Here is a 26569-nt window from a genome sequence, read left to right as displayed (position 1 = left end):
GGCCACAAATACAAAGCTCTTCCTACCCTGTGCAGAAATGGGTGGGAACGATGACCTCACAGGAAACAGTTTTTTTTAGAATCTGCACCTAGTAAAATACGCAAGCAAGTCAGCAACAAAAATCACGCCTCTCCCAAAATAACCGCAGCGGTTTTTTCCGCAGCAAAGGGCCTGCGGATTTACCAGCGGTAGAACTACTGATAAATACGAGGTGAAAACCATGTCTAAATTTGGCCATAGCATGCGGATTTGCCGCAGAAACGGAAAGGTTGCGGCAAAACTGCGACATTTCCGCGACAAATCCGCCCTGTGTGAACCCAGCCTTAAGGAGATGGTGTGCTTCTCCACTACCACTAGGGTGTGGTGGCTTTATCCTCGGCAACATCACTGTGATTGACTGGAACTAGAACTGGGATGCTGAAGGCACTGTTACGCCTAAAGAATTTGGGACATCTAAGTTTACAACAGGCTTATTGACCACCGTTGGGTGAGCTATCTGACTCTCTCGCCACAGTCTGCAGGTTATGAGACTGTTAAGCCTTTAAGCCCCATGGGCCAAAGAGATTGCACCAAGGGCTTTACAGACTCTGCGAGGTGCCGATCCAGATACTTTAAAGGGGTTGTCTCGCGGCAGCAAGTGGGGTTATACACTTCTGTATGGCGATATTAATGCACTTTTTAATATACATCGTGCATTAAATATGAGCCATACAGAAGTTATTCACTTACCTGCTCCGTTGCTAGCGTCCCAGTCGCCATGGATCCGTCTAATTCTGATGTCTTCTTGCTTTTTTAGACGCGCTTGCGCTGTGCGGTCTTCTTCCTGGTGAATGGGGCCGCTCGTGTCGGAGAGCTGGTCATCATAGCTCCGCCCCGTCACGTGTGCCGATTCCAGCCAATCAGGAGGCTGGAATCGGCAATGGACCGCACAGAGCCCACGGTGCACCATGGGAGAAGACCCGCGGTGCATCGTGGGTGAAGATCCCGGCGGCCATCTTGGTGAAGGAAGAAGAAGGAAGAAGGAAGACGTCGCAGAGCGGGGATTTGGGTAAGTAATAACATTATTTTTATTTTTTTTAACACATCCTTTGGGGTTGTCCTACGCCGAACGGGGGGCCTATGGAAAAAAAAAAAAAACCCTTTCAGCGCGAGACAACCCCTTTAACTTTACTAGTTGTGTGGACAACTGTTTTGCAACAATTAATCTGTTTAAGAAATACTTTCCCTGGTGAAGTTAACCAGAGTGTAAATAAACAAAAGTTGTTGAAGCCAGTATGTGTGTTACGGCACTCTGCCCCCCGAGCGCCAGTTGGGGTGCCCTGATCTCCTGCACCCCACTGTCCCTGCCTACTTGCCTCGGCCCTGGCTAACCCCAGGCGGACAACTGGGCGGCAGTCCCTGCACTGGCTAGGGACCTGGCGACTGCCTAGATGGAACTACTAACAGGGGACAGAGTGCCGACAGAAGAGGCAGGTGTAACAAACCAACAAAACTTACAAGTACAAGCAGGGCTGGAGATGGAGCTCACAGGCAGATAGACAGGACCTGAATAGCAACTAGTGCTGACTGGGACAGACCAGACTAGGGGCTAACAGGACCAACAGAAACAGGCTGAGAAAGGATAGCAGGGCTGACAGACACCTAGGGACTGGCTGAGGTAAACTGCAGACAGACTGACTAGATGAAAGCAGAACCAATAACTGGCAGTGAGCTCACATCACTGCCAGTCTCTTAACCACAAGGTTCCGCCCCCGGGCGGAGAGTGGGAGGAGGCAACTCCACCCACTGCTGTATAAGAAGAACGGAGGAGTGCGGGCGGCACCCTACGGGTGGACACGCCCATGCCGCCGCCCACCGGCCGTCCCAAGCTGCTGGGATAACCTCGACACAGGGCTCCAGGCTGCTGGAGCCGACGCCGGAGCGACGCGCGCCGACCGCGGGACCCCGTGCCGCGCTGTATGGTAACAATGTGGTCCTTACAATCTTGGTTCCAAGACGGGTGAAGGCTTGGGTTCTTTCCTTGCAATGCTGGACACAGGTCTTGGCTCCCGTGGGTCCATGACAAGTAATTTTAACGTAATTAATATCACCACCTGAAAGCCCACCTAAACCTGCTGCGCAGATTCTATATATTCATTTCAACGGATCTCCTGCTGCTCCTATTCAAAAGGTGCTCGGTCCCTTGATGCTCTCTGCTAGAGAGATGATGTTCCAAACAACAGGGATCTCAGAAACGCTCTTTTCTCCTTAGGGAGAGCAACTATATACTATAAACTAAGTGAGGAGACTCAAATGGCCACGCACGCTCCTCTGGGTAATATGCAAATAAGGGAGATGGAATAAATCCTCCACAGTGCCACCTATTGAAAGGCAGCATTCCTTCGAGTCAAAGTGGGACTTTTTATACAGTGAGAGGCCTGGGACAGGGGTCAGAAACGCTCTTTTCTCCTTAGGGAGAGCAACTATATACTATAAACTAAGTGAGGAGACTCAAATGGCCACGCACGCTCCTCTGGGTAATATGCAAATAAGGGAGATGGAATAAAGGAGAAAAGAGCGTTTCTGACCCCTGTCCCAAGCCTCTCACTAGCAAAAGCCAGACTCCTACTGTACACTGATGATGGGCAATAACCCGGAAACAGCTGTATGTACATGGAGTCTGGCTTTGCTTTTGATTCCCAGTCATTGTAACAAGACTTGTATAAAAAGTCCCACTTTGACTCGAAGGAATGCTGCCTTTCAATAGGTGGCACTGTGGAGGATTTATTCCATCTCCCTTATTTGCATATTACCCAGAGGAGCGTGCGTGGCCATTTGAGTCTCCTCACTTAGTTTATAGTATATAGTTGCTCTCCCTAAGGAGAAAAGAGCGTTTCTGACCCCTGTCCCAGGCCTCTCACTAGCAAAAGCCAGACTCCTACTGTACACTGATGATGGGCAATAACCCGGAAACAGCTGTATGTACATGGAGTCTGGCTTTGCTTTTGATTCCCAGTCATTGTAACAAGACTTGTATAAAAAGTCCCACTTTGACTCGAAGGAATGCTGCCTTTCAATAGGTGGCACTGTGAAGGATTTATTCCATCTCCCTTATTTGCAAACAACAGGGACACATGATCGTTACATCCAATCACCGACTCACTATGGCCAGTGATTAACTGTAGTGGTTACATGTGCCGTTGTCAGGATGTAACCACAGATGGAGAAGGAAGTGGGGAGCAGCAGGCAACTAGGTGCCATCGGAAAGGGAGTTGCAAGGGATTGGGTGGGGTGAATATGTATTCTTTTATGTTTCTCCACTGCAGTGAGAAGCTTTCCAAAAAAAATGCCTGGATGATCCCTTTAAATCCAGATAAGGTGATCTAAATTCAGTTCAGCAGAACTGTAGCTAATCTGAGTATTATGCCTGTATTAACGACACTAAAATGCATCTGTACTACGGCCATGTGAAACCGCTGTTAATCCAAAGAGTGAGTTCTGCAGCACATTCTATTTGCTATGAGCTATACAGTAATGGTCTATTTGCATGGGACAAGCTGTTGGGTAAATGATGCCCAGCCGCTCGTCTCAGTTGTTACTGTTACAGGAGTGAGTATCATTGTCATTGCTCATGGCGCTGCTGGCATAAAGGTGGAGCTGGCCGGAGAGCATTCTACCCTATCTGCCTCCATTCACCGAAAACGGCCAGTCGTTCAAAAATTAAAGGGGTTGTCTCGCGGCGAAAGCAAAAACATTTTTTTTTCACTTACCCCCGCATTCTGTCCTGTTAAAAAGAAAGCATGGGTTAGTTTTTAAAAAGCACATTGCACTTACCTGCATCAGCGTTCTGCAGCTTCTTCTATTCTTCTTTTAAAGATGGCGCCGCTGGTCTTCTCCCACGGTGGACCGCGGGTCTTCTCCCATGGTGCACCGTGGATTTTCTTCTCCTTCCTTGCGTTCCATTGCCAATTCCAGCCTCCTGATTGGCTGGAATCGGCACACGTGACGAGGCGGAGCTACGATGACGACGCGGCCCCATTCACCAGGCAGAAGACCGCACAGCGCAAGCGCGTCTAAAAAAGCAAGAAGCCAGCGAAATTAGACGGAGCCATGGAGACGGGGACGCCAGCAACGGAGCAGGTAAGTGAATAACTTCTGTAGGGCTCATATTTAATGCACGATGTATATTACAAAGTGCATTAATATGGCCATACAGAAGTGTATAACCCCACTTGCTTTCGCGAGACAACCCCTTTAATGACTGCTGTTTACACTGCATGTAGAAACTAAAAGACCGAACAATTCTCGTTTAGTCTTTCAGTCGCTGCATGCGTTTACATGGGACAATTAATGGTCCATTTGCAGGAATTACAATTATCATTCTGAATGTTAATCATCTTGTGTAAAAGGCCATAAGTGATAGAAAATCACTAGAAGATTACAGCCTGAACCTGCACACGCTTAAAGGGTTATCTATGGAAATACTATTCATGACCTATCCTGTCAGCCCGCTGTCAGGGCCACAACACATGGGCAGCAGAGCTGAAGCATTTAGCTCTGACCCCTGTGTAGTGGCCAGTGTTTGTAATTGCAGGCACAGCTGTCATTACAATCAATAAGAGCTGCACCTGCATTCACAAATACCGGCCACTACACAGGGGATGGAGCAGCATCTCTGTTCCCCTGGGTGTTCTGGTGCTAACAGAGGGCGCTTGATGAGATGACTGGCAAATAGAGATGAGCGAGCATACTCGGTAAGACAATCTACTCAAGAGAGCATCGGCTTTTTCAAGTAACTGCTGGCTTGCCCTTGAAGATTCAGGGGGGCCGCAGGGGTGAGCGGGGGTTGTGGAGGGGATCGGAAGGGAGAAAGAGAGAGATCTCTCTCACTCTCCACCTCGCTCGCCCCTGCGGTCCTGCTGAATCTTCAGGGACGAGCCAGCAGTTACTCGCCTTGCCGAGTATGCTCACTCATCTTTACTGGCCAGGGTTTCAAGTGGTGGACCACAGCCCATCAGCTATTGATGACCAATCCTCAGGATAGGTCATCATCAATAGTATTTGCTTGGAAAACCCCTTTAAGGATGAAGGGTAAATAGTTAGCTAGGGCTGCAGCTAATTCTCCATGAAGTGCAGTGACAGTCCCATCCATCTGATGATTAAGGAACTGCAACACTGCCCCATTGATTTGAACAAGGATAAGTTGCAATTTTCTTCACAGTTTGAAGCATTGCTGTGCAGGGGGAAATACAAAAAGACCTTTGTTAGCTGGATCAGGGGTCATACATTAGACATTGGACTGATCAGAGTGCTGTCAAGCAACCAGTGTAGACCCACCATAGCACTATATTCCTGAGGACAGTATCTAGGGTCCCCTAGTTTTCACCCTTTTACACCTCCAATTGGAATATGGTCTTAGCTATATGGAGTCTCATGCCGTTAACCCACGAGTAGTCTTGGTTCAGCAGTGGCAGATACAGACAGCTTAGAAACACCTTAACAAGGTGGCGGGGGAATATACAGAGGCACAGTCAATATACAAAGCCAAGGTCAGGAAAGGTAGAGTTCGTGCGTAATGATGAAACAAGCAGAGGATTAGGGCAGGTAGCAAACAGATATATCCTGGTCAAAGTACAAGCCAAGGTTTGGACATGAGCAGTTGGAAAACCTGGTAGACATGAGTCACAATTGGAGTCAGTCAGGATACAATAACACCTTTGCAGAACCATATGGAACTAATTACTTAGGCATCTTCCAGTGACAGGGGGTGCCTTAAAAAATCTGGGAGCTGACCGGATTGGCAAAGTATGGGAAATCTGACAGGTTGAGAGGTGTCCTGACTGAACAGATGGTACAGCATCTGCCGCACAGGACAATGGGAGAAAATTAGGGGCAATGACCAGCGAAAGGAGGAAGTAGGAGGTGCTGCTGGCCATGGCCACTGACCAAGTGTTATGGCATATACTAGCGATTCCAAGGAGTAGAGCCTTTATACCGACTAGTGAGTGAATTACCGCCATCACCCTGTTGGTGGCCATGTTTACATGGAAAGACTGTCATTCGCATTTGCTCTTCCAAGTGATTATTTAGATAATAGTCGTCCCATGTAAAGCCACTCTAAAATGGAAATTAGCCTTTAAATCTAAATCCGATTTTAATTTCCTTTGAGCAAATATAAACAAGACAGCGTAACCATTACATGATATGTTTAAACAGCGAGTAATAAAAGAAACATGGGACTTCATTAAAACCAAAACATATGCGCTTTTGTTTACCGCATACAATAGCATGCTGTCCTTTATTTGTATTATTATTTGTCCCGTTATAACTTACCAGAATAATCCTCTGAAAGGTGAACCTTCCTTATTATATTCCTGGTTAAACATTAACTCCTACTTCTTTAGACATCATAAACAAAGCTAGTTTCCTGCGGCTTTTTGCTAATTATATGAAGATCCCTGCATGAATGGCGCAGGGATCAAGCACGCACTCCACCATTCCATTCATTTCAATGTGATTGCTGGAAATAGCCAAGCACTTGATATCAGCTATGTCTGACATTGAAAAGATTCCATGACAAAATCCACAGCATTTCTGTAGAAAAACAAAGTCAAAATCAGCTGTGGATTTTGGCCTGCACTCCTCTCACCTCGAAATTAGCAGCCCCTCCATATTGCGCATGCAGCAGCATTTAAATTCCTCACGCAGCAACTGCTACTAAGGGCCATGGTTGCCAGTCAGACGACGCAGAAGAGGGCACATCATCTGCCTGGCGGCCGCAACGCTTAATCTGGGTGAGGGCTGCTCCATGCGCTTCAGTGAGAGGTTACTGATTGCGAGGTGAGTGGAGCGGCAGGCTAAAATCAGATGTGGATCTACAGCTGACTTCGAGTCAACATCCACAGCAATGCTTTTGATGCAGATTTTGCAATGGAACTGTGTGCACGTACTCTAAGGGTGTAGTCACACAAACGATTTTCCCCTTTGTAAGGTCCTTCCGATTGCGATATGGACAGAACTCCCCACGGCAAAAACAACCGTGGGTTAATTTGTAGTGTAGTGCACAATGCAGGCTTACAACCTATTAACAATGCCATATTTCAATCCAGCGGGCTGCCCCGCACCTCATAGATGAACCAGACTGGCACCCTGGGCTTACCCAGTGTTTAAAGCCACACTGCATGTTACTGATAAAAAACGATCAATACGAGGTATCGGTTAATATGTTGGCCAAAATACACAAGCTTACAACCCACGTCAAGGGTCCTTGTTCCCTTGTGAGTCCCTACACCAACATCAATTAAAATCAAACAGAAAAGGGAAATATAAACACACAAAAAACTCACAGAAAGCAGTCATATACTTACTGATATGCTGATACAAGAGGGCAGGTATAGCCACCACATCCCTCAACATGTTGTAAGCCTGCATGGTGCAGTACACGCACCATGTGACTTGACACCCTGTATATGCCCCCTTTACTTGTGCGTGAGTGGTAGTTCATCAGTACCTTGCACCTGTGCAATTGCTCTTCCATATAGCAGTTTGGCTGTCGGCTTGTTGAGGGATGTCTCAATAAGAAGTAGTGGCCATATAGAGAGAAGTATGACTGAGGGGTTTTTTTAAAATAAAACCATTTACAAAATTGCTTCATCTCTTATTTGGAGGCATTTGAACAATAAAAAAGGCAGATGCATCCGTTCGAATGAAAGACACCACTGCATATAAAGTGAAAATATTGTTTATTTCCTTGTGTATTCCAAAATTAGAACTTTATGCGGAATGTTGCATGACATGTAAGGAAAATATTTGCTAACTGTTAAAAGGATTTTCCTATCTCGAAAAGTGATGGCGTATGCAATGCCTTCCTTCCCAGACTTTATTCTTTATTTTTCTAGTAATATGCCCTCCTTTTCTGAAATGGGAAGCCCCTTTTAAAACAATGGTACATATCAGAGAATTGGTTATACTACATATGTTCTGAATGCAAACGACTATTACTAAACATATACACTGAACAATCACTGTATTAGGAGCAGCTGACTCGTGACATCTTGTGATCAGTAACACAGCAATGGGTGGGTCACGATCTGCTCTCAGACAATGTGACCTCTCCTCTGCTCAGAAGAAGGCAACATTTTGCAGTCATGGGTAGACATGGTGACTTGACTTACTTTGACCGCCGGCATATTTTTTGTGCCGGGAGGTGTGTATTTATGAAAAAGCTGCATTTGTTGGCTGTCCCCAAACCATGGTGCCAAGAGTCTACCAAGAGTGGTTGAACCATGGACACATATCCGACAATAGCTGAAGGCTAACAAGCATGCTATCACTGTTTGGACCCAGGAAAGAATTCAGTGGACCTTGGACACATGGCAGAAGGTTGTCTGGAGTGACAAGTCCCGTTTCCTGTTGAACCACAAGAATGACTGGGTCTAGTGTAAACAGCATGGGTGCACCATTGGGGTTCAACAAGTCGGTGGTGGCGGTGTCATGGTCTTATGAACATTTTGCTAGCACGGCCTAGGATTGTTGGTCATCATACTTCAATCATTGAATTGTGAATACTACTGGAACCTGTTAGCTGACCATCTGCACCCATAACTTCAGGAAGTCTTCCCCGACCACAGTGCCATCTTTCAACATGAAAACTCTCCATGTCATCTCGCTCACATGACTAGGGGGTGGCAAGATGATAGTGAATTCTCTACACTCCCTTGGCCTCCAAAATCTCCTAACTGTAACCCCATTGAACACATTTCGCATATGCTGTAAAGGGCAGTAAGATCTGCTCCCACTTATCCGCAAAATGTGCACCAACGGATGGAGCTGCTGCAGTGGGCATGGTTTGAATATAGAGGATATTCATCACCTTGTGAAATCTGTTCCATGACGTCTGTAGCTGTGATCACCCAAAAAGGGGGACCAACCCATTATTCAATGGGTGTTTCTAATGATTGCTCAGTGTAGTAATGAAAAAAAACACTAACATTATCACTGCAAGTACATCCAGATTACGAAGCAAATAAGCAGGTATAAAAAGCATATAAAAACAAGGTGAACATACTAATGCTGGAATCTAATTTAAATAAATGAAAAAAGGTATAACAAGGTTTAGCTTCTGCTTGTTACATGACAGAATGGTATTGTATAAAACTGTATAGAAGTGTAAACTTAGTCTGAATATAGTTTTGTAAATGTTTTGGAGTGCGTATACATTTTTTTTGTTCTGGCTGTCAGAGTTCCCCCATCATATCGAAGAAAGTCACTGAGAACCTTTAATTTCATACAAGGCAGAAAATACTAGATGTTAAGGCTCCGTTCCCATTGGAGTCACGGATTCTATGATTACCTAAAGCCCCATTTATATGCAAAAATGATCGCTCAAAATTTGTTCAAAAGATAGGACAATTGACAGTTTGAGCAATCATTTTGCATAAGCTGCTAAGAGACACTAATGCTCATTAGTGCCTATTAGCTTCATTTGCATGTAAATGAGCCTCCCTTCGCTGTATGCAGAGAACAGCGGGTGGTCTGTTATCTGTATACAGCCCATTTGTTCTACCATGAGACTGCAGCTGGATACAATGTTTTCAGCACTTCCATGGAGAATAACAGTGTGCGGTCCCTGCCATCAGCTCTCCGGCTGAACGATGGATTTTAAACTCAACTAAAAATCATTGTTCAGACGAAAAGCAAACAAAGGTGGAATTTACAAGCAAAGATTGTCGCTCAAAAGACATCGTTTGAGTGAATTTTGAGCAATAATCGTTGTGTGTAAAAGCGACTTTAGTCATGGCAGTTATGACGGATCCAGAGCATAACGGATCTTGATAGATTTCCAATTGACTTACAAAAGGTCTGTCAAGTTTCTGTGAGTCTTTAGTAAAGAATAGCACTCCAAACTGAGGTATTATGAAAAAAAAGGAAACTTAATTCTATCACCCTCAAAGGTAGTGTGAACATACCTTTTGATAAGCCACAGATAAACCTACTCTTGACTAGTTTTGATAGACTGCATTGAAAACAAGTCCAATAAATCTACTTTGAAAATGATCCAACCATATAGCAGTGTAACAGAAAAAAATGAACAACTGCTGCTTTCTTGCAAGTCATTTCTCAAGCTCTGCACCATAGCATGTTGCTGGAGACTTTTAATCTAATATTATTTACTATAGCGGGAAGTGATCCCCACTACTGCCCACTACAATGAATCACTGCCGCTCATTAGGGGAACATTTCCAATAATATTTTGATGTGGTTTTTATGCAGTTTATTTTAGTCAAAGCTAGGAGTGCATCCAAAAAGAATGAAACTCATAAAAAGTACTAAGAAAACGGCATTAAAAACTACATGAGTGAATCCAGCCTAATATGGCATGCAATGAAACAACCACAATTCTGTATGAATGCGGGAATGGAAAAAAAACTTATGTATGAAATCAATAGTGCACAGAGGTGTAATATTGCTGTATAACGTGGAACCACATACATGAGCGCTAAAATAAACTGGGGCAAGGGGCTGAGAGGAGGCGGGAGCTCAGTGCACTGCTCCCAGCCAGGCCCGCCTCCTCCTCCTGCAGAAAGGGACACCGTATATCGGCCGGGTTTGAAAACCGTGCCGATATACGGACGTGTGAATAAGCCCTCAATGTGCTATGGGGATCTCCCTGCACACTGTAGGCTCCAGGAAAAGTCACTCAACAAACTTGAGTAGTTTAGGTAAACTCATTACGCATTTGTCTATAGATTATTCTACACTACGGAGGTCGAAGGCTCTAGCTTAAAAGTAATTATTGTTTCAATTTCTTCCCATAAATCAATAGTACAACAATTAATAATAAACTTTGTAATATATATTTCAGGGACAAGTGCTCTTTCTCCATTTATCAGACCCTGCTCCTTCCCCTGCCTTCTGCACTGATCACTCACTCACAATTCACTGGTAATATATGTCTTCAGTGAGGCACAGATGTTTATGATTATCATCTCACTGAGAAATCGGGTTACAGCAGCTGCCCATAGAAGTCTATGGAGAGAAAGGCAGAGACATACACAGACAAACACTTCTGCATTAAAGGGGTTGTCCCACGGCGAAATGCAATTTTTTTTTCAACCTACCCCCGCATTCTGCCCCGTTAAAATCAATACCGTTTGTAATTAAAAGAAAAAAAATCGCTTACCTCCTTCCCAGTTCGCGCAGCATCTTCTTTTCTTCTTTTAAAGATGGCCGCCGGTCCTTTCCCAATGATGCACCGCGGTTTTCTCCCATGGTGCACCGCGGGTCTTCTCCCATGGTGCACCATGGGCTCTGTGCGGTCCATTGCCGATTCCAGCCTCCTGATTGGCTGGAATCGGCACACGTGATGGGGCGGAGCTACAGGGGCGGAGCCAGAACGCCGCTCGTGCCCGGACCGACCAGAAGGGAGAAGACCCTTCTGCGCAAGCGCGTCTAATCGGGCGATTAGACGCTGAAATTAGACGGAGCCATGGAGACGGGGACGCCAGCAACGCAGTGGGTAAGTGAATAACTTCTGTATGGCTCATATTTAATGCACGATGTATATTACAAAGTGCATTAATATGGCCATACAGAAGTGCTTAACCCCACTTGCTTTCGCGAGACAACCCCTTTAAGTGTTTTATCTCACCCCAGTATAGGATTCACAGCTGCGCTGCTTAGTACTACTGTATAATCTCCTTCATGCTGATTCTGTTTCTATGCTAGTGATAGGTAGAGATAGGGGAGCGGGATCTCCTCTTTTCTGCGTGTGCAGTATATAGTAGACAACACTGTACCAAGTCTTCATCCATTCTGGAACAGAGCTCAAGGAAAGCTGACTATTACAAATACAGACTGCAGAGGGAAAATGCAGGATGCAAAGTCACATAATGGTCAAAGATTGTTTTTTTCCACATTGGCGTATTCCGAAAAGTCCCCTGTAAAGACAATTACACTTTAAAATGATCAGGAGATCTCTTTGATCACTTTGTACTGTTTTTTTCCTCCGCTGAAGTCATTGGTTCCATAGTCAGGTCTTGATTACTATGTTCTTTCTTGTGTCGTCTTATGTGGTGGAGATCTTCTTCTATTTTCTTTTCTGTATCCTTCAAAACCGAAATCAACAGATTTATCAGTAGTGAAAGCCATGCAAGGCCAAATATAATCCAAAAGTACACCAAGGCTCGGTATCCAACAAACGGGTGAGTGCCCTTGGCCCCTAAAAATAGAAATATCGAATTAATTTAAGAACTCACAACAGTGATAGATAAAATGTATAATGAGAGTACCACTATTTATATAATGACTAGCTTACCCGTCGCGCGTTGCTGCGAAGACAGACATACATACATACATTTGTTTTTATATATCTAGATAACAACCAATCACAGCGCAGCTTTCAAATTACCTCAGCGGTATAATATATAACAACCAATCACAGCGCAGCTTTCATGTTACCTCAGTGGTATAATATATAACAACCAATCGCAGCGCAGCTTTCATGTAACCTCAGTAGTATAAGAAGTAGCAACCAATCACAGCACAGCTTTCATGTTGCCTCAGCAGTATAATATATAGCAACCAATCACAGCACAGCTTTCATGTTACCTCAGCAGTATAAGAAATAGCAACCAATCACAGCACAGCTTTCATGTTACCTCAGCAGTATAAGAAATAGCAACCAATCACAGTGCAGCTTTCATTTTACCTCAGCATTCTCAATATCCAGCAATTGTCAAGCGAAACGTTCGGCGGATGCATCATTTTGTAGTTGAACATGCATCCCGTTGCTCATAATGCCTTTTGCTTTCGTGGTTGAGATGGAAATCAAACGATCTTTGTCTGGGGGGCATAACTGTCGATAATGCTCACACGCGCGCCACCTATCGTAGGATAGATGTACTATGCCAGTAATCTTCCCAGGAGTGTACTCAACAACTTCCCAAAGTTTCATGGTGATTGGATGAATGGTGTAGTAATGCATAAAGGACAGACAGACAGACATACATATATATATATATATAGATGACATCAGGAAGTGAGAGAATTAGATTCCGTATGTAAAATTTGGACGCTAATTTTTTTGCGCTTAGAATTGAATAATCGAGTTGGGACCCATTAACTTTTCCTATTTATGACATAATCAATGCTCGTGGCAAATTTCAAGTTTCTATGACATTGGGAAGTGATGGAATTAGATTCCGTACGTAAAATTTGGACGCTAATTTTTTGGTGCTTAGAATTGAATAATCGAGTTGGGACCGATTAGCTTCCTATTTATGACATAATCAATGCTCGTGCCAAATTTCAAGTTTCTATGACATTGGGAAGTGATGGAATTAGATTCCGTACGTAAAATTTGGACGCTAATTCTTTTGCGCTTAGAATTGAATAATCGAGTTGGGACCCATTAACTTTTCCTATTTATGACATAATCAATGCTCATGCCAAATTTCATGTTTCTACGACATTGGGAAGTGAGAGAATTGGTGGCAATCATGGAAATCAAACGATCTACGTGGGGGGGGCGTAACTGTCGACGCTCGCACGCGCGCCATTTATCATAGAATAGTTGTACTATGCCTATAATCTTCCCAGGAGTGTACTCAACAACTTCCCAAAGTTTCATGGCGATCGGATGAATGGTGTAGTAGCGCATAAAGGACAAACAGACAGACACGCATACATTCAATTTTATATACACTACCGTTCAAAAGTTTGGGGTCACATTGAAATGTCCTTATTTTTGAAGGAAAAGCACTGTACTTTTCAATGAAGATAACTTTAAACTAGTCCTAACTTTAAACAAATGCACTCTATACATTGCTAATGTGGTAAATGACTATTCTAGCTGCAAATGCCTGGTTTTTTGTGCAAAATCTACAAAGGTGAATAGAGGCCCATTTCCAGCAACTATCACTCCAGTGTTCTAATGGTACAATGTGTTTGCTCATTGGCTCAGAAGGCTAATTGATGATTAGAAAACCCTTGTGCAATCATGTTCACACATCTGAAAACAGTCTAGCTCGTTACAGAAGCTACAAAACTGACCTTCCTGTGAGCAGATTGAGTTTCTGGAGCATCACATTTGTGGGGTCAATTAAACGCTCAAAATGGACAGAAAAAGAGAACTTTCATCTGAAACTCGACAGTCTATTCTTGTTCTTAGAAATGAAGGCTATTCCATGCGAGAAATTGCTAAGAAATTGAAGATTTCCTACAACGGTGTGTACTACTCCCTTCAGAGGACAGCACAAACAGGCTCTAACCAGAGTAGAAAAAGAAGTGGGAGGCCGCGTTGCACAACTAAGCAAGAAGATAAGCACATTAGAGTCTCTAGTTTGAGAAACAGACGCCTCACAGGTACCCAACTGGTATCTTCATTAAATAGTACCCGCAAAACACCAGTGTCAACATCTACAGTGAAGAGGCGGCTGCGGGATTTTGGGCTTCAGGGCAGAGTGGCAAAGAAAAAGCCATATCTGAGACTGGCCAATAAAAGAAAAAGATTAAGATGGGCAAAAGAACACAGACATTGGACAGAGGAAGACTGGAAAAAAGTGTTGTGGACGGATGAATCCAAGTTTGAGGTGTTTGGATCACAAAGAAGAACGTTTGTGAGACGCAGAACAAATGAAAAGATGCTGGAAGAATGCCTGACGCCATCTGTTAAGCATGGTGGAGGTAATGTGATGGTCTGGGGTTGCTTTGGTGCTGGTAAGGTGGGAGATTTGTACAGGGTAAAAGGGATTCTGAATAAGGAAGGCTATCACTCCATTTTGCAACGCCATGCCATACCCAGTGGACAGCGCTTGATTGGAACCAATTTCATCCTACAACAGGACAATGACCCTAAACACACCTCCAAATTGTGCAAGAACTATTTACAGCAGAAGCAGGCAGCTGGTATTCTATCGGTAATGGAGTGGCCAGCGCAGTCACCAGATCTGAACCCCATTGAGCTGTTGTGGGAGCAGCTTGACCGTATGGTACGCCAGAAGTGCCCATCCAACCAATCCAACTTGTGGGAGATGCTTCTAGAAGCGTGGGGTGCAATTTCACAAGGTTACCTCAACAAATTAACAACTAGAATGTCAAAGGTGTGCAATGCTGTAATTGCTGCAAAAGGAGGATTCTTTGACGAAAGCAAAGTTTGATGTAAAAACAATGTTATTTCAAATACAAATCATTATTTCTAACCTTGTCAATGTCTTGACTCTATTTTCTATTCATTTCACAACGCATGGTGGTGAATAAGTGTGACTTTTCATGGAAAACACAAAATTGTTTGGGTGACCCCAAACTTTTGAACGGTAGTGTATATAGATTATATAATATGGATTCATGTGGGCATTGCACTCCTTCCTATTTTCTTTTAAAAACAGTATAAATTATCCAGACATCCAGAGTACCCAAAAGGAGTTTTCTGGGAAAAAACTTTTGATAGCCTGTCCTCAGTCATCGGTGTCAGGAAGGGAAGCGCCATAGCTGGCTTCAATCCCAATGAAATCAATGAGAGCTAAAGCCTTCCATTCCATTTCCATGTCCAACTCCGGTGTCAGAGGCAGAAGTGCTAGAAATGTAATAGCTGGCTTTATTCCCATTTATGTCACTTTATGGCATCCATTATTCATTTAATGTATACATAATAAATTTTTCATGACATATGTGTTCAAGGGAAACTCTTAAAAGTTTGAAAAGAGTCATAACAATTAAAAAAACATAAAACATACCAGATCCTACTACATAATCTCCAAAACCAATAGTACTTAAGGAAATGAAGGCATAGTACACTCCTTCTGTGTACGTCCACTGTTCAATCTGGCTAAAGGCCAATGGCGGTATTCCCAAAAACACAATGACTCCAGCCACCAAGAAATATATAACGGTAAGGATTTTTGCTTTTCTCTGAAAGAAAAACAATATATTAACAGGGTTGTACGTGCGTAAATGATATATGAGTAAAGTAGCATAATAGCAAGTTATACTTAAAGTAAGGACAACTGCATCTGATGTTAAAAACAACAACAAATACCTAAGCAGTGAAATTGGATTGGAAAGGGTTAAAGATGTTCTCTGAGATTAAAAAGAAAAAAAATCGTATGAGCAGTGAATGCATAAAAAAATAAAAGTTATACTTCCCAGTTAGATGTGCAACCCAAACCAGCACAGAAGCCTCAGTCCCCACCGCTCTGGTCCTGGGAGAAGCCACAGTGGTGACATGCCCTTCATTATATACATGACCGTTCAGCCAATCAATGCCTTCAGAAATGATACTGCCATGCACGACATGATACCACTGAACCCAGCGGCTTAAGCAACATGATCACTTGTGTACTAATACTTCTGTACTGCAGTGTACTGCGCCTGTGCCACCATCCTATTAAGAGCTTAAAGCAACCCTACATTTTCAGTACAAAATTCTGTTCCAGGACACAAGAGGAAGGTGGGTATATGAACTGCAGTTGTTCTTCTCTGTGGCGCATAGTGTTAAGGCAGCAGTATGCAGTCCTAAGCTCTCACTCATGACCTGAATCCCTGCATGGTTCAGGTAGCCGGCTCAGGATCCCACTAGCCCTGCCCCCTCTCTTGGCCACAGATTTATTCACTGTTAGAATCCCTCTAGCCCCAACCCCTCTCTAGCCACACCCCCTCTCTCAGGGAAACCCTGGGAAAGCCCTGTAGTTCCACCCCCTCTCTCTTCTCACCATGGGGGATTCCAAGGCTGTTGCATGATCTGCTCCCATTGATTTCGATGGGGCCCCGGCCCCATTGAGAACACTAGGCAATGTTGCAGCTTTTTTGTATGTCAGTGAGGCTTGAGTGAACACATCGCAAATCAGAATTAAACCATTGAAAATCATTGGTTTCATAATCATGTGTTTTCACTCACTTTCGCATCGCTAGTGGGTAAGAGCCGTAAATAATGCATCTGGACCTCATAAAGCTAAATAGCCTTCTAAATTGGGGCGTGGTAGTGCTTTGTGCTCAAAAACCCCTGCCCTGCATGTATAAAAAGGACAGTAAAACGGGTCAACACGCGCACAAATCTACTTAATTCATGGTGCAAATACGTTGCGCTGAGGAAGGAGTTTATGTGCATACGCTCGTGTGAAGAGGCCCTAATACTACTAATATACTGTGCATATCAAGTAGTCTGAAGGTTGCGTTGGCCATCTTGGATGTAATGAAACAGGATTCGGAATTTATGGATTGGAAGGATGATAAAGAATAACAACTGCAGGAAATATACCTCAGCCCCCTCTCATCCTTGGACACAATTTTGTCCAGAAACGGAGAGTAATTTTATTAGGAGTACTAAGATGACAACTGCTTGGTGCCCCACAATCCCAACACCACCACCACTGCCCGTTAGCAGTTTTTTCTGATCCTAGGAGTTGGTGGCAGCTGTATAGCACAGGTGGCACTCACTGCCTGTGGAGTAGGCTCAGCTCCCGAGTCAACTCCATATACTCCTTGCACTTTTTTGCCATGATGAAAAAGAAAGTTACGATACTTTATGTGATGATGTCTGCACTCCTTGCATTAAAGAGCTGCCTCTATTCTACCGCATGAACTCTTGTAAAGGAGGAACATTTCAGCTGATCTTTTGCCACAAAGCCAAAGGGAGAGCTGAGGCAAGGTTTCAGTGAGAAGGCCTGCAGACAACTGTCTGAACTGTGTGTGAATACAACTGTTGGTGTGAGGGTCATGATCTTAGTTACCTTTCCCATTCCATTCCTACGCAGACATTCTCCAAACCTTTCACTCCAGCGGGACAAATATTTGCCAACCTGGCCAAGAACAATAAGATTCAGGGGGATTCCAAATAAAGCGTAAAATAGACAAAAGATTTGTCCACCTGTAGTTTTGGGTGCAATTGTTCCATATCCTAAAATAAAAAAATACATTTTTTTGAGAATCATGTATATTAAGTATTGTATAATGACTGGGCCAAAAACCATAAAAACTTAACTTAGGCATGCTGCACACGACCGGGTCGGATTCCGAATGCGGGAGCCCGCAATGGAATCCAACCCTGTGCCCAGCCGGCATCTGCACGTAACTCTCATTTCTTGTTCTTTTCTGTTCTGCAGATGAGCCGTCGGACATGCGCAGTACAGAATTTTTTTTTAAACCCCTGCTTTTCCCGCATCATCACCTGTCAATAGCAGAAGGGCCGCGGGTCGGATGGCTTCCATTGACTTCAATGGAAGTCATCCACGCAGAATCTGCTTAAAAATAAAGCCTGCTGCAATTTTTTCTACGCAAGCAGAAAATCCAATTGATTTCTGCTCGTGTGCAGGAAAAAGCATTTTTGCATTGCATGCTATGGGCGGTATTTGCTGCAGAATCCGGAGGTGGACGCCTGCTTTAGATTCCGCAATGCAAACATATGTCCATGTGCAGCTGGCTTTAGTTTTAGCTTAAAGGGCCACTAACTTTTCAGACAACTTAAGCTCAAGTAATAGCCCATGTGTCTCATAGATCCTATAATATACATTCATTAAAAATACTGTTCTTACCACTGTAAATCAAGTTTGATGTGGCTGTGATTAGGGGTCTCCCTTCCAGCTCTTCTGCAATTTATTGCCTGTTGTTAGGTATTGAGCTTCTGTAGTTACTAGGATGCTGGGATATTTTCCAAGGTATGAAGGAAGGGCTATCTTCATTGGCTTCATTCCTGCACTCACGGGCTGACAGATTTACAGAAAAAATGACTGCAATCTCTGCCTCTTCTGCTGCTTAAGCACATGTGTGTGTATGTGTACACACGTGATTGCATACATTATATAGGGTTTACTTACGATTTGGCCAGAATGTCTATGAATGTCTGATTCATGCAGTCATCCTAGGAAAGTAGAGGGGGCAAGCATTTGGATACTGCCTCCCTGCTGATTTGGCCAGAGACAGAGCAATGCAGCATGGGAAGTGAGGGAAAGGAAGTACAGGACAGTGAGCTTCTGGCAAAACGGTAGGTTTACGACACGTTCCCTTCCTAAAAAGTGGATTGTAAACAGCAGGGTCGCAAAAACATAGGGAAGACCACTTGAAAATCAGGACTTAAAAACATGACAAAGGGTGCAAACTGCAGCAAATAAGTGCAGATGGAGAGCCTGTTATATTTTTTTTAAACTTGCTGCAAACTCAGGTACGCTTTCAACATTATTACAGCTGTTTCGAGAAATGGGGCACAAGTCATTTAAGCAACTTTCCAAGAGCCTCTTACATCAGTTTTTTAAACAAGGCATTTTTTGGAGGAACAAAGAATCAAATTTGCGCCCATAAGTATAAAAAATATTACACAATATACAATGCTGATAACATAGACTTAATGCATAATAGAAGCAGAGCTTACCAATGGTCGTTACGACAGTACCAGCAAAAAAGAAGGCACTGCTCAAATCCCAGTTTGTCTGCTCCTCTGAAGTCCCATTTAACAAAGGGTTTACGCCATGCTTAACTGCATCTGTAATAACCTGTTCATGAAAGAAAGCTCCAACTTAGTATTACAAATAAATGAATATTGAGTTCATATTTTAACACGAACAGATAATGGGGTCATATACTGCTTTTTGCACAGTAGGTGTGCAAAAAAAAATTGGATGACACCGGTGTGCACTCAATGTTAGAAAAAAAACTGGGCCTCTTTTAGTTTTTTTTAGTTCGCGAGAAAAAAGAAATGGATCACAAAACAGAAGTAAAAAGCAGACACATGCAATGCATACAGATGCATAACGGACATGTATGCCGATTAAAATCTATCTGTTTTTCACAGACCAAAATCGGACATTCTTGTCTGACCAAAGCTTATTCAAAAGCTGGTTGTTAACTTTGCATTTTGCTATAAAAGGAATACATGTCATAATTGTTTGCATGATCTTACGAAGAGAGTGGTACGTTCTTAAACCGCGTAATCCATCAATAAAGAGAAACACCATGAGTTGTTTCTACAACATTTGAAGAATTTTCTTTGTGTCCCACCCGCCGCCCTAATCACCATCTGAAGTGGTTCTTCCACACAAACTTGTTTCACCAGCTAAGATTGCCATCCGCCTGATGAAGGATGAGGAGCAGCCAAGACATCAAAAATAACAAGTTCAGTATTTTTGTCGTCCACGGCAAAACACTCTATTGAAAGTGGACATTTTTTATATTATGGTCACTATTTCTTTGTGCCTCCCACCCTGCACCTTTGTTATTCCGTCACATCTATTGTTGCTTACTTTAACCCTGCCATTGAGCTCCTAGCATGGGATCCCCAAGTCATTCCAAATGATGTCACACATCAGCACACTAACCTATATGGTTGACACATAGTGAAGCTGCCAAATGGCTGCAGGCTTATGGCTCAGTATGAGAATTAAAATAAGTACATAGGAAGTACACCTAGCCGACCCGCCCCACATAAAAAGATATCTTTGTATCTGATGAGCCAACCTTTTTAATATCAGAGCATCTCTCCCTCCTACTATCTTGTACATAAATATCAGATCTAGAAACAACTGTAATAGCTCGTATTATAACCAAACTCATTTTATTTTTACAGGAATGTTCTCCATTTAAAAATATCGAGAATCAGCTTTTTTTTAAGAAAGCTGATCACCACCTTTTAGTATCAGTCTTCTTCAGAAAGCTGTCCACCATCTTCCTGGTCACTATGTGCCAATACCCTTCTTTATGATGAAACTTATTATCCTCTAGAATTAAAGCTCCAACTCTACAATTCTATGATTCTATGAAAGTTAGAATATAGTCACATAGTATCTAGCACTAGATCGTAAGATGCCAGCTAAAGGGTAGAGTGAAAGAATAACTGTCTGAAAGGAAACCGGCATCTTATATAGATATAAGACCTCTTAACAGATGAGGACACTCATGTAAGGCATCTTTCCACTTATTGAGACTCGTTCAGGTTTTAAGATAACCATTAACTACTACTTCAATGTAATTATTATTTATGAACTCATTTTCACTCCCTTGCAGTAAACTAGCAAGCGATCCCCACTATGCATTATAATTAGAGATAAGCGAGCACGCACGGATAAGGCAGTTACTCGAGCGAGTATCTCTTCTCGAGTAACTGCATTCTCGTCCGAGCAGGCTTGCGGGGTGGGGGGTGAACGGGGGTAGCAGGGGGGATCTCGCTCACTCTCCCCCCTGCTCCCTGCCGAGCCTGCTCGGACGAGAATGCAGTTACTCGAGAAGAGCGATGCTCGCTCGAGTAACTGTCTTATCAGAGCATGCTTGCTCATCTCTAATTATAATACATCCCCAGGACTCCTAAGTTTCGACAAATAGTACAAGCGAGATTTTAGCCTGGCGGGCAAGAATACACCACAGGCCCATGAGTACTGGCCCACCATAAGGGTGCGTTCATCCATAGTGAATTATCTACAGAGTGTATGAGCTTTGTGCACGCTTACTACGGGGGAATGATGGTGAGTTCAGAGATAATAATTACATACTTGTAATCTGTGTCAAAATACAGTAATTCTGCTGTGTTTTTTCTTACATTCAGTGTGCAAGATGGATAGTATAAATTAATTCTCAGGGCTGATATGATTACAGCGATATCAAACATGTTTTTGTTTTACATTTCACTACTTTTGCACAATAAAAACACTTTAAAAAATTGTATCGACACATTCAAAGATGCGTAACATTTACATATTTCCGTTCATGAAGCTTATGAGGCCTTGTTTTCCACTTTTATTGCTACTGTTTTCAAGTGCGTATAACTTTTTCATTGCTGTTTTAAAATTTTTTTGGAGGCCAATAATCAATTTTGGCTTTTTGTAACAGTTTTTTTTTTTAGCATTTACAATGATGGCCAAATAACGTCAATGTTTGTGCAGTTATGAACGCAAAGATAACAATTATATGTGATTTATCAGTTTTTTTTAATTTTTGTAAAAAAAAAAAAGAGCGTTTTGGAAAACATGGCTTTTGCTGTATTTACATGGGATTACTATACTAATTTTTGAAAAGCAGCAACAGGGCTATTGGTATGGCTGCTTATTTAATGTTTTATCAGATATTGTTTCACTGGGGGAGAATTTGTGTGAACAGCTCAGGGTATATGGTATACTTAGGGCTCATGTCCACGGGCAAAATGTGATTTAAAATCCACAGCGGATCTCCCGCGCGCGGATCCGCACCCCATAGGGATGCATTGACCACCCGCGGGTAGATAAATACCCGCGGATCGTCAATAAAAGAGATTTTTTAAAAAATGGAGCATGAAAAAATCTGGACCATGCTCCATTTTCATGCGGGTCTCCCGCGGGGTCGGCTCCCGCGGGCTTCTATTGAAGCCTATGGAAGCCGTCCGGATCCGCGGGAGACCTAAAATAGGAATTTAAAGCATTTACTCACCCGCAGCGGACCGCGAAGCTCTTCTCTTCCTCACGGCCGCATCTCCCTTGCTTCGGCTCGGCGGATGTGCCCGGCGCATGTGCGCGGCACGTCGACGACGTGCCGGCGACGTGCCGCCGGCGTCAGGAATTCATCCGCCGGCCGAAAATGAAGATCCGGCCGTGAGGAAGAGCAGAGCTTCGCCGCCCGCTACGGAAAGGTAAATGCTTTTAAATTGCTATTTTCAGCGCTCATGTCCGCGGGGCAGGAGGGACCCGCTGCAGATTCTCCATGTAGAATCTGCAGCGGATCTGATTTTCCCCGTGGACATGAGGCCTTAATCTGCCATTGTACTACGTACATGTCTGTTAGGGCTTCCACAGACTAACGTATGTGCAAATAAGGAGCATATTTGCGAAAGAACAAGGGTTACCCGCAGTGTTAGACCCTCACCTTGACTTGTTTTAAAACTGCCAAAACTTCTATGACAGCTTCCTGCGTAACGCTATCTTTTCTCACGCAGCATTTTCATTTGAGAAACACGCTAATGAGAATGGACCCATTGAAATCAATGTGCTTGTTTCGTCACGCTTTGCAGGTGTGAATTTTACGTGCGCAAAAACCTGCATAAAGAAATTCATCTGTTTAAGCCCTTGAAAAAAAACATACGTCTGCAACTCCTGTTTTCCAGGCATAAATGGAGAATTGTAAGGTTACATACAAAGGACAGGGCATCGCTGACTAAGGGCTCCTGCACACTTGCGTTTTTCTTGCGCGTTTTTTTCACGTCATTGTCAATGGGACTTTCTAATGGTAAGAAAGCATCGCAAATTGGTGCTTTGCAATTTTATGCGATGCGTTTATAACATTAAAAAGTTACATTGACAAACGCTTTAAAAAACCGCAGCGATATCGCGTAAAAAAACGTGCAAGAGAAACGCAAGTGTGCAGGAGCCCTAAAAGTGCTAGTACTGCATACAGCAAAATCAGTATTCTGAGTCACTAGCAATATTTGAATGAAGCTTAGAGAAGGTGTAATGCATTGTTAGATATATAAGGACAGGGCTTTAGCCCCATTACTCCGAAAGAGTCAAAAAATGACAGCATTCAGAACTAGAAGCTAAATATGTTGCTAGCCAATGATGTACTTAGTCTCCCTATTATGGCTGGCAATTAGATACGGTATCTGCGAATTCAATATCTCATTCCTTGGCGACATCCCTGCCTATCTAACCTAATAGCTACAAGAGGACTATCTTGGCGGAGATATGTAAATGACAGTTCAGCTTGGGAGAAATGTGCTTACCTGAATAAGCTCTTCCAGGGCATCTTTAGTAAGACAGGTGTAATTCTCCAAAAATTTCAACCTATGGTATTCTGTTTTCAATTGTACACGTGTCTCTGCTTCTTTTTCGAACATCTGAAAGAGCAGGGCACCTGCTAAGAGGTACACTAAAAATCCACTACCTAACAGGGCACTTTTAATAAACCCAGAAAGCATCCTGAAGTTCCGTTCACATCAGCTCAGTTCTTCATCTGCCTGTGAGAAACAGGAAATCCAGTTCTTATTTCTGTACTTGTGACTCTTGGCAGATCATGTTCATTAATGAAGGAATCTGTACATCACAGAGGATGGCCAAGGGACGAGCAAATGACTTGACATGGGTCAGGGTGGAGCTAAATAAAACTCATCCCTCTCAAACTTTGTACTTTGAATCCTGACACAGTTTGCATTTCCTGTAAGCAAATATAGGCAGGACAGAATGATCATGACATAATATGTTTAAATAGCAAGAACCAAAGGAAGCAAAAGGATTTCATTGTAATCATAGGGCGTATTCACTAGTATTGTCCCTAGAAATGGACATTGTTCCATCAATTTGTACAGACACTATGGGAATAATGCTCTGAAAAAAGACAAACCTGGATTTCAATATTACATACTAGTAGCCCTTTTATAAGAGATGACTGTCTGGCGCAGATGTGCCCAGAGTCGTCCCAGCGATGATTGCTCAGTGAATGGGGGCGAAGCGGGCTGGAGATTGTTCCGGCCCACCCAACTCTGTTTACAGTAAACAGGCAGTCGTTCATAGATGAGCAACTGCCTGTTTACACAGGCAGATTGTCATTTGATTTTTTTTATGCCTGCACGATACAAATGATGGACGAATTATTTATCGTTCAGATCATGCAAGCATTTACACTGAATGATTATTGCTGAGACTGACGCAATCCAGCGAGAATCTGACCGATAATCGTTCAGTGTAAAATATATGTCCATGCAACGCACGCATGATATGCAATGAAAACGCAATAGTGTGAATGAGCCATAAGGGTGCGTTCATACATAGTGGATTATCTGCACCAAATCAGTGTCAAATTCAAAATCTTAATTTGCACAACTGGTACAGAATTGGATGTGGATCTGTGTCACACCTCTCCTGCAATGGAATGGGTGAAATCAGCTGCAGATCTGTGTCAAAATCCACACCATACATGTGGATTTTGACGCAGGTTTTGCTACTGATTCCCACCAAAAGCCAGAGAACAAATATTATGCTGCAGATTTCAGTGTGGAACTGCACCAAAATCCACAGTGTGTGAGTGCACCCGAAGGGCTTCTTATACATAACCATTGAATTCAAGGATTTTGTTTTCACTAGCAGGAAAATTAGGACTTGCACTATCTTTCTGGCACGTAGTTTTTCAACATGCAAGAAAGATAGGGCAGGACCTATCTACCTGATGTTTTGCACAATAGTGCGGAGTTTGAATAATCATTTAATAATTATTTAATAGGAAATACAGCCCCAGAGCCAAGCTCACTACTAGAGATGAGTGAGTATACTCGCTAAGGCACATTACTCGAGCGAGTAGTGCCTTAGCCGAGTATCTCCCCGTTCGTCTCTAAAGATTCGGAGGCCGGCGGGGGAGAGCGGGGAGGAACGGAGGGGAGATCTACCTCTCCCCCCCCCCTCTCCGCCCCCCCCCTCCCTGCTCCCCGCCGCAACTCACCTGTCACCGGCGCCGGCCCCCGATTCTTTAGAGACGGGCGGGGAGATACTCGGCTTAGGCACTACTTGCTTGACTAATGTGCCTTAGCGAGTATACTCGCTCATCTCTACTCACTACATAAATACATACTCAGGGTCAAGATCAATACATAAAAGCAGCACTAGAACTAAGGTCATAACTAGAGATGAGCGAGCGTACTCGGATAAGCACTACTCGCTCGAGTAATTGGCTTTATCCGAGTATCGCTGTGCTCGGGTCTAAAGATTCGGGTGCCGGCACGGAGCGGGGAGCTGCAGGGGAGAGCGGGGAGGAACGGAGGTAAGATCTTTCTCTCCCGCCCGCTCTCCCCTGCTCCCCGCTGCGACTCACCTGTCAGCCGCAGCGGCACCCGAATCTTTAGACCCGAGCACAGCGATACTCGGATAAAGCCAATTACTCAAGCGAGTAGTGCTTATCCGAGTACGCTCGCTCATCTCTAGTCATAACATAAATACAGCACTAGAACCAAGCTCATAACATACATACAGCACCAGAACCAAGCATAGATACAATACCATAACCAGGCTCAGGACATAAATACAATTCCTAGAACCAAGCTTAGTACATAAATAGAGCACCAGAACCAAGTTCTATGTGTGTATACAGAACCAGGAACCTTATTTCTTCTTTCTATGGTCAGTTTCAGATGAGCGTATAAAGGCGTATTTTAAAGATGTGTACCAGCCTGATTGCAGGTCTAGTGACCAGAACTTGCAGCATGACAGGGAACTATGAAGTGAGTAGGCTGAGACTAGTAAAAGGAGCATACAAAGAACTCATGGGGCCTCATAGCATAACTCAGACTGTGCCCCACTCCCCCGGGAAAAGTACAATAGATAATAATAATACAGTTACATAATGTACTAAAATACCAGCATGCCTCCCTGACCCCCGGCCCAGTGATGCCAACAGTGACGCCAAAACTCCAACTGGACCCTCAGGATGGTATGCCGAAGAAATAGCAGAGACAAGGCCAGCAATAGTTTAGAATTCTGGGAGTGTACATATTTATTAACTTTGATATTTGAAATATAAATTGAATTCACAGTCTTCCATAAAGGTATTTGTAACAGGTACACGAAGATGCAGAACTAAGAAGGCAATTGAACACGATGAAAAATAGTGATATTGATTTGATTAATACCTGACTTCAACACTCTCTCTCTTTTCCTTTCCT

At 43.4% G+C, this 26569-nt stretch overlaps 1 protein-coding gene across 3 annotated transcripts in view; it reads right to left on the bottom strand.

Moving 5' to 3' along the window:
- Positions 1-7704: 7704 nt before the first annotated feature.
- The window catches only part of LOC136632934 (potassium channel subfamily K member 16-like), a 33739-nt gene continuing 14874 nt past the window's right edge, over positions 7705-26569 (bottom strand). Inside the window, exons 2-6 of one of the 3 annotated variants that reach the window (XM_066608228.1) lie at positions 23645-24075; positions 19340-19460; positions 17706-17872; positions 15714-15888; positions 7705-12199 (exon numbers count right to left, since the gene is read on the bottom strand). In XM_066608228.1, coding sequence (XP_066464325.1) covers positions 11964-12199; positions 15714-15888; positions 17706-17872; positions 19340-19460; positions 23645-23839 — 894 coding nt within the window. In that variant the 5' untranslated portion in view covers positions 23840-24075 and the 3' untranslated portion in view covers positions 7705-11963. The remainder of the gene's footprint in view (positions 12200-15713; positions 15889-17705; positions 17873-19339; positions 19461-23644; positions 24076-26569) is intronic. The other 2 variants (XM_066608229.1, XM_066608230.1) reach the window with 2 other exon arrangements.

This window comes from Eleutherodactylus coqui, chromosome 6 (assembly GCF_035609145.1).
Source record: "Eleutherodactylus coqui strain aEleCoq1 chromosome 6, aEleCoq1.hap1, whole genome shotgun sequence".
NCBI lineage: Eukaryota > Metazoa > Chordata > Amphibia > Anura > Eleutherodactylidae > Eleutherodactylus > Eleutherodactylus coqui.
Note: the sequence above shows the minus strand (reverse complement) of the source record. Positions and strands in the feature narration are given on the sequence as shown.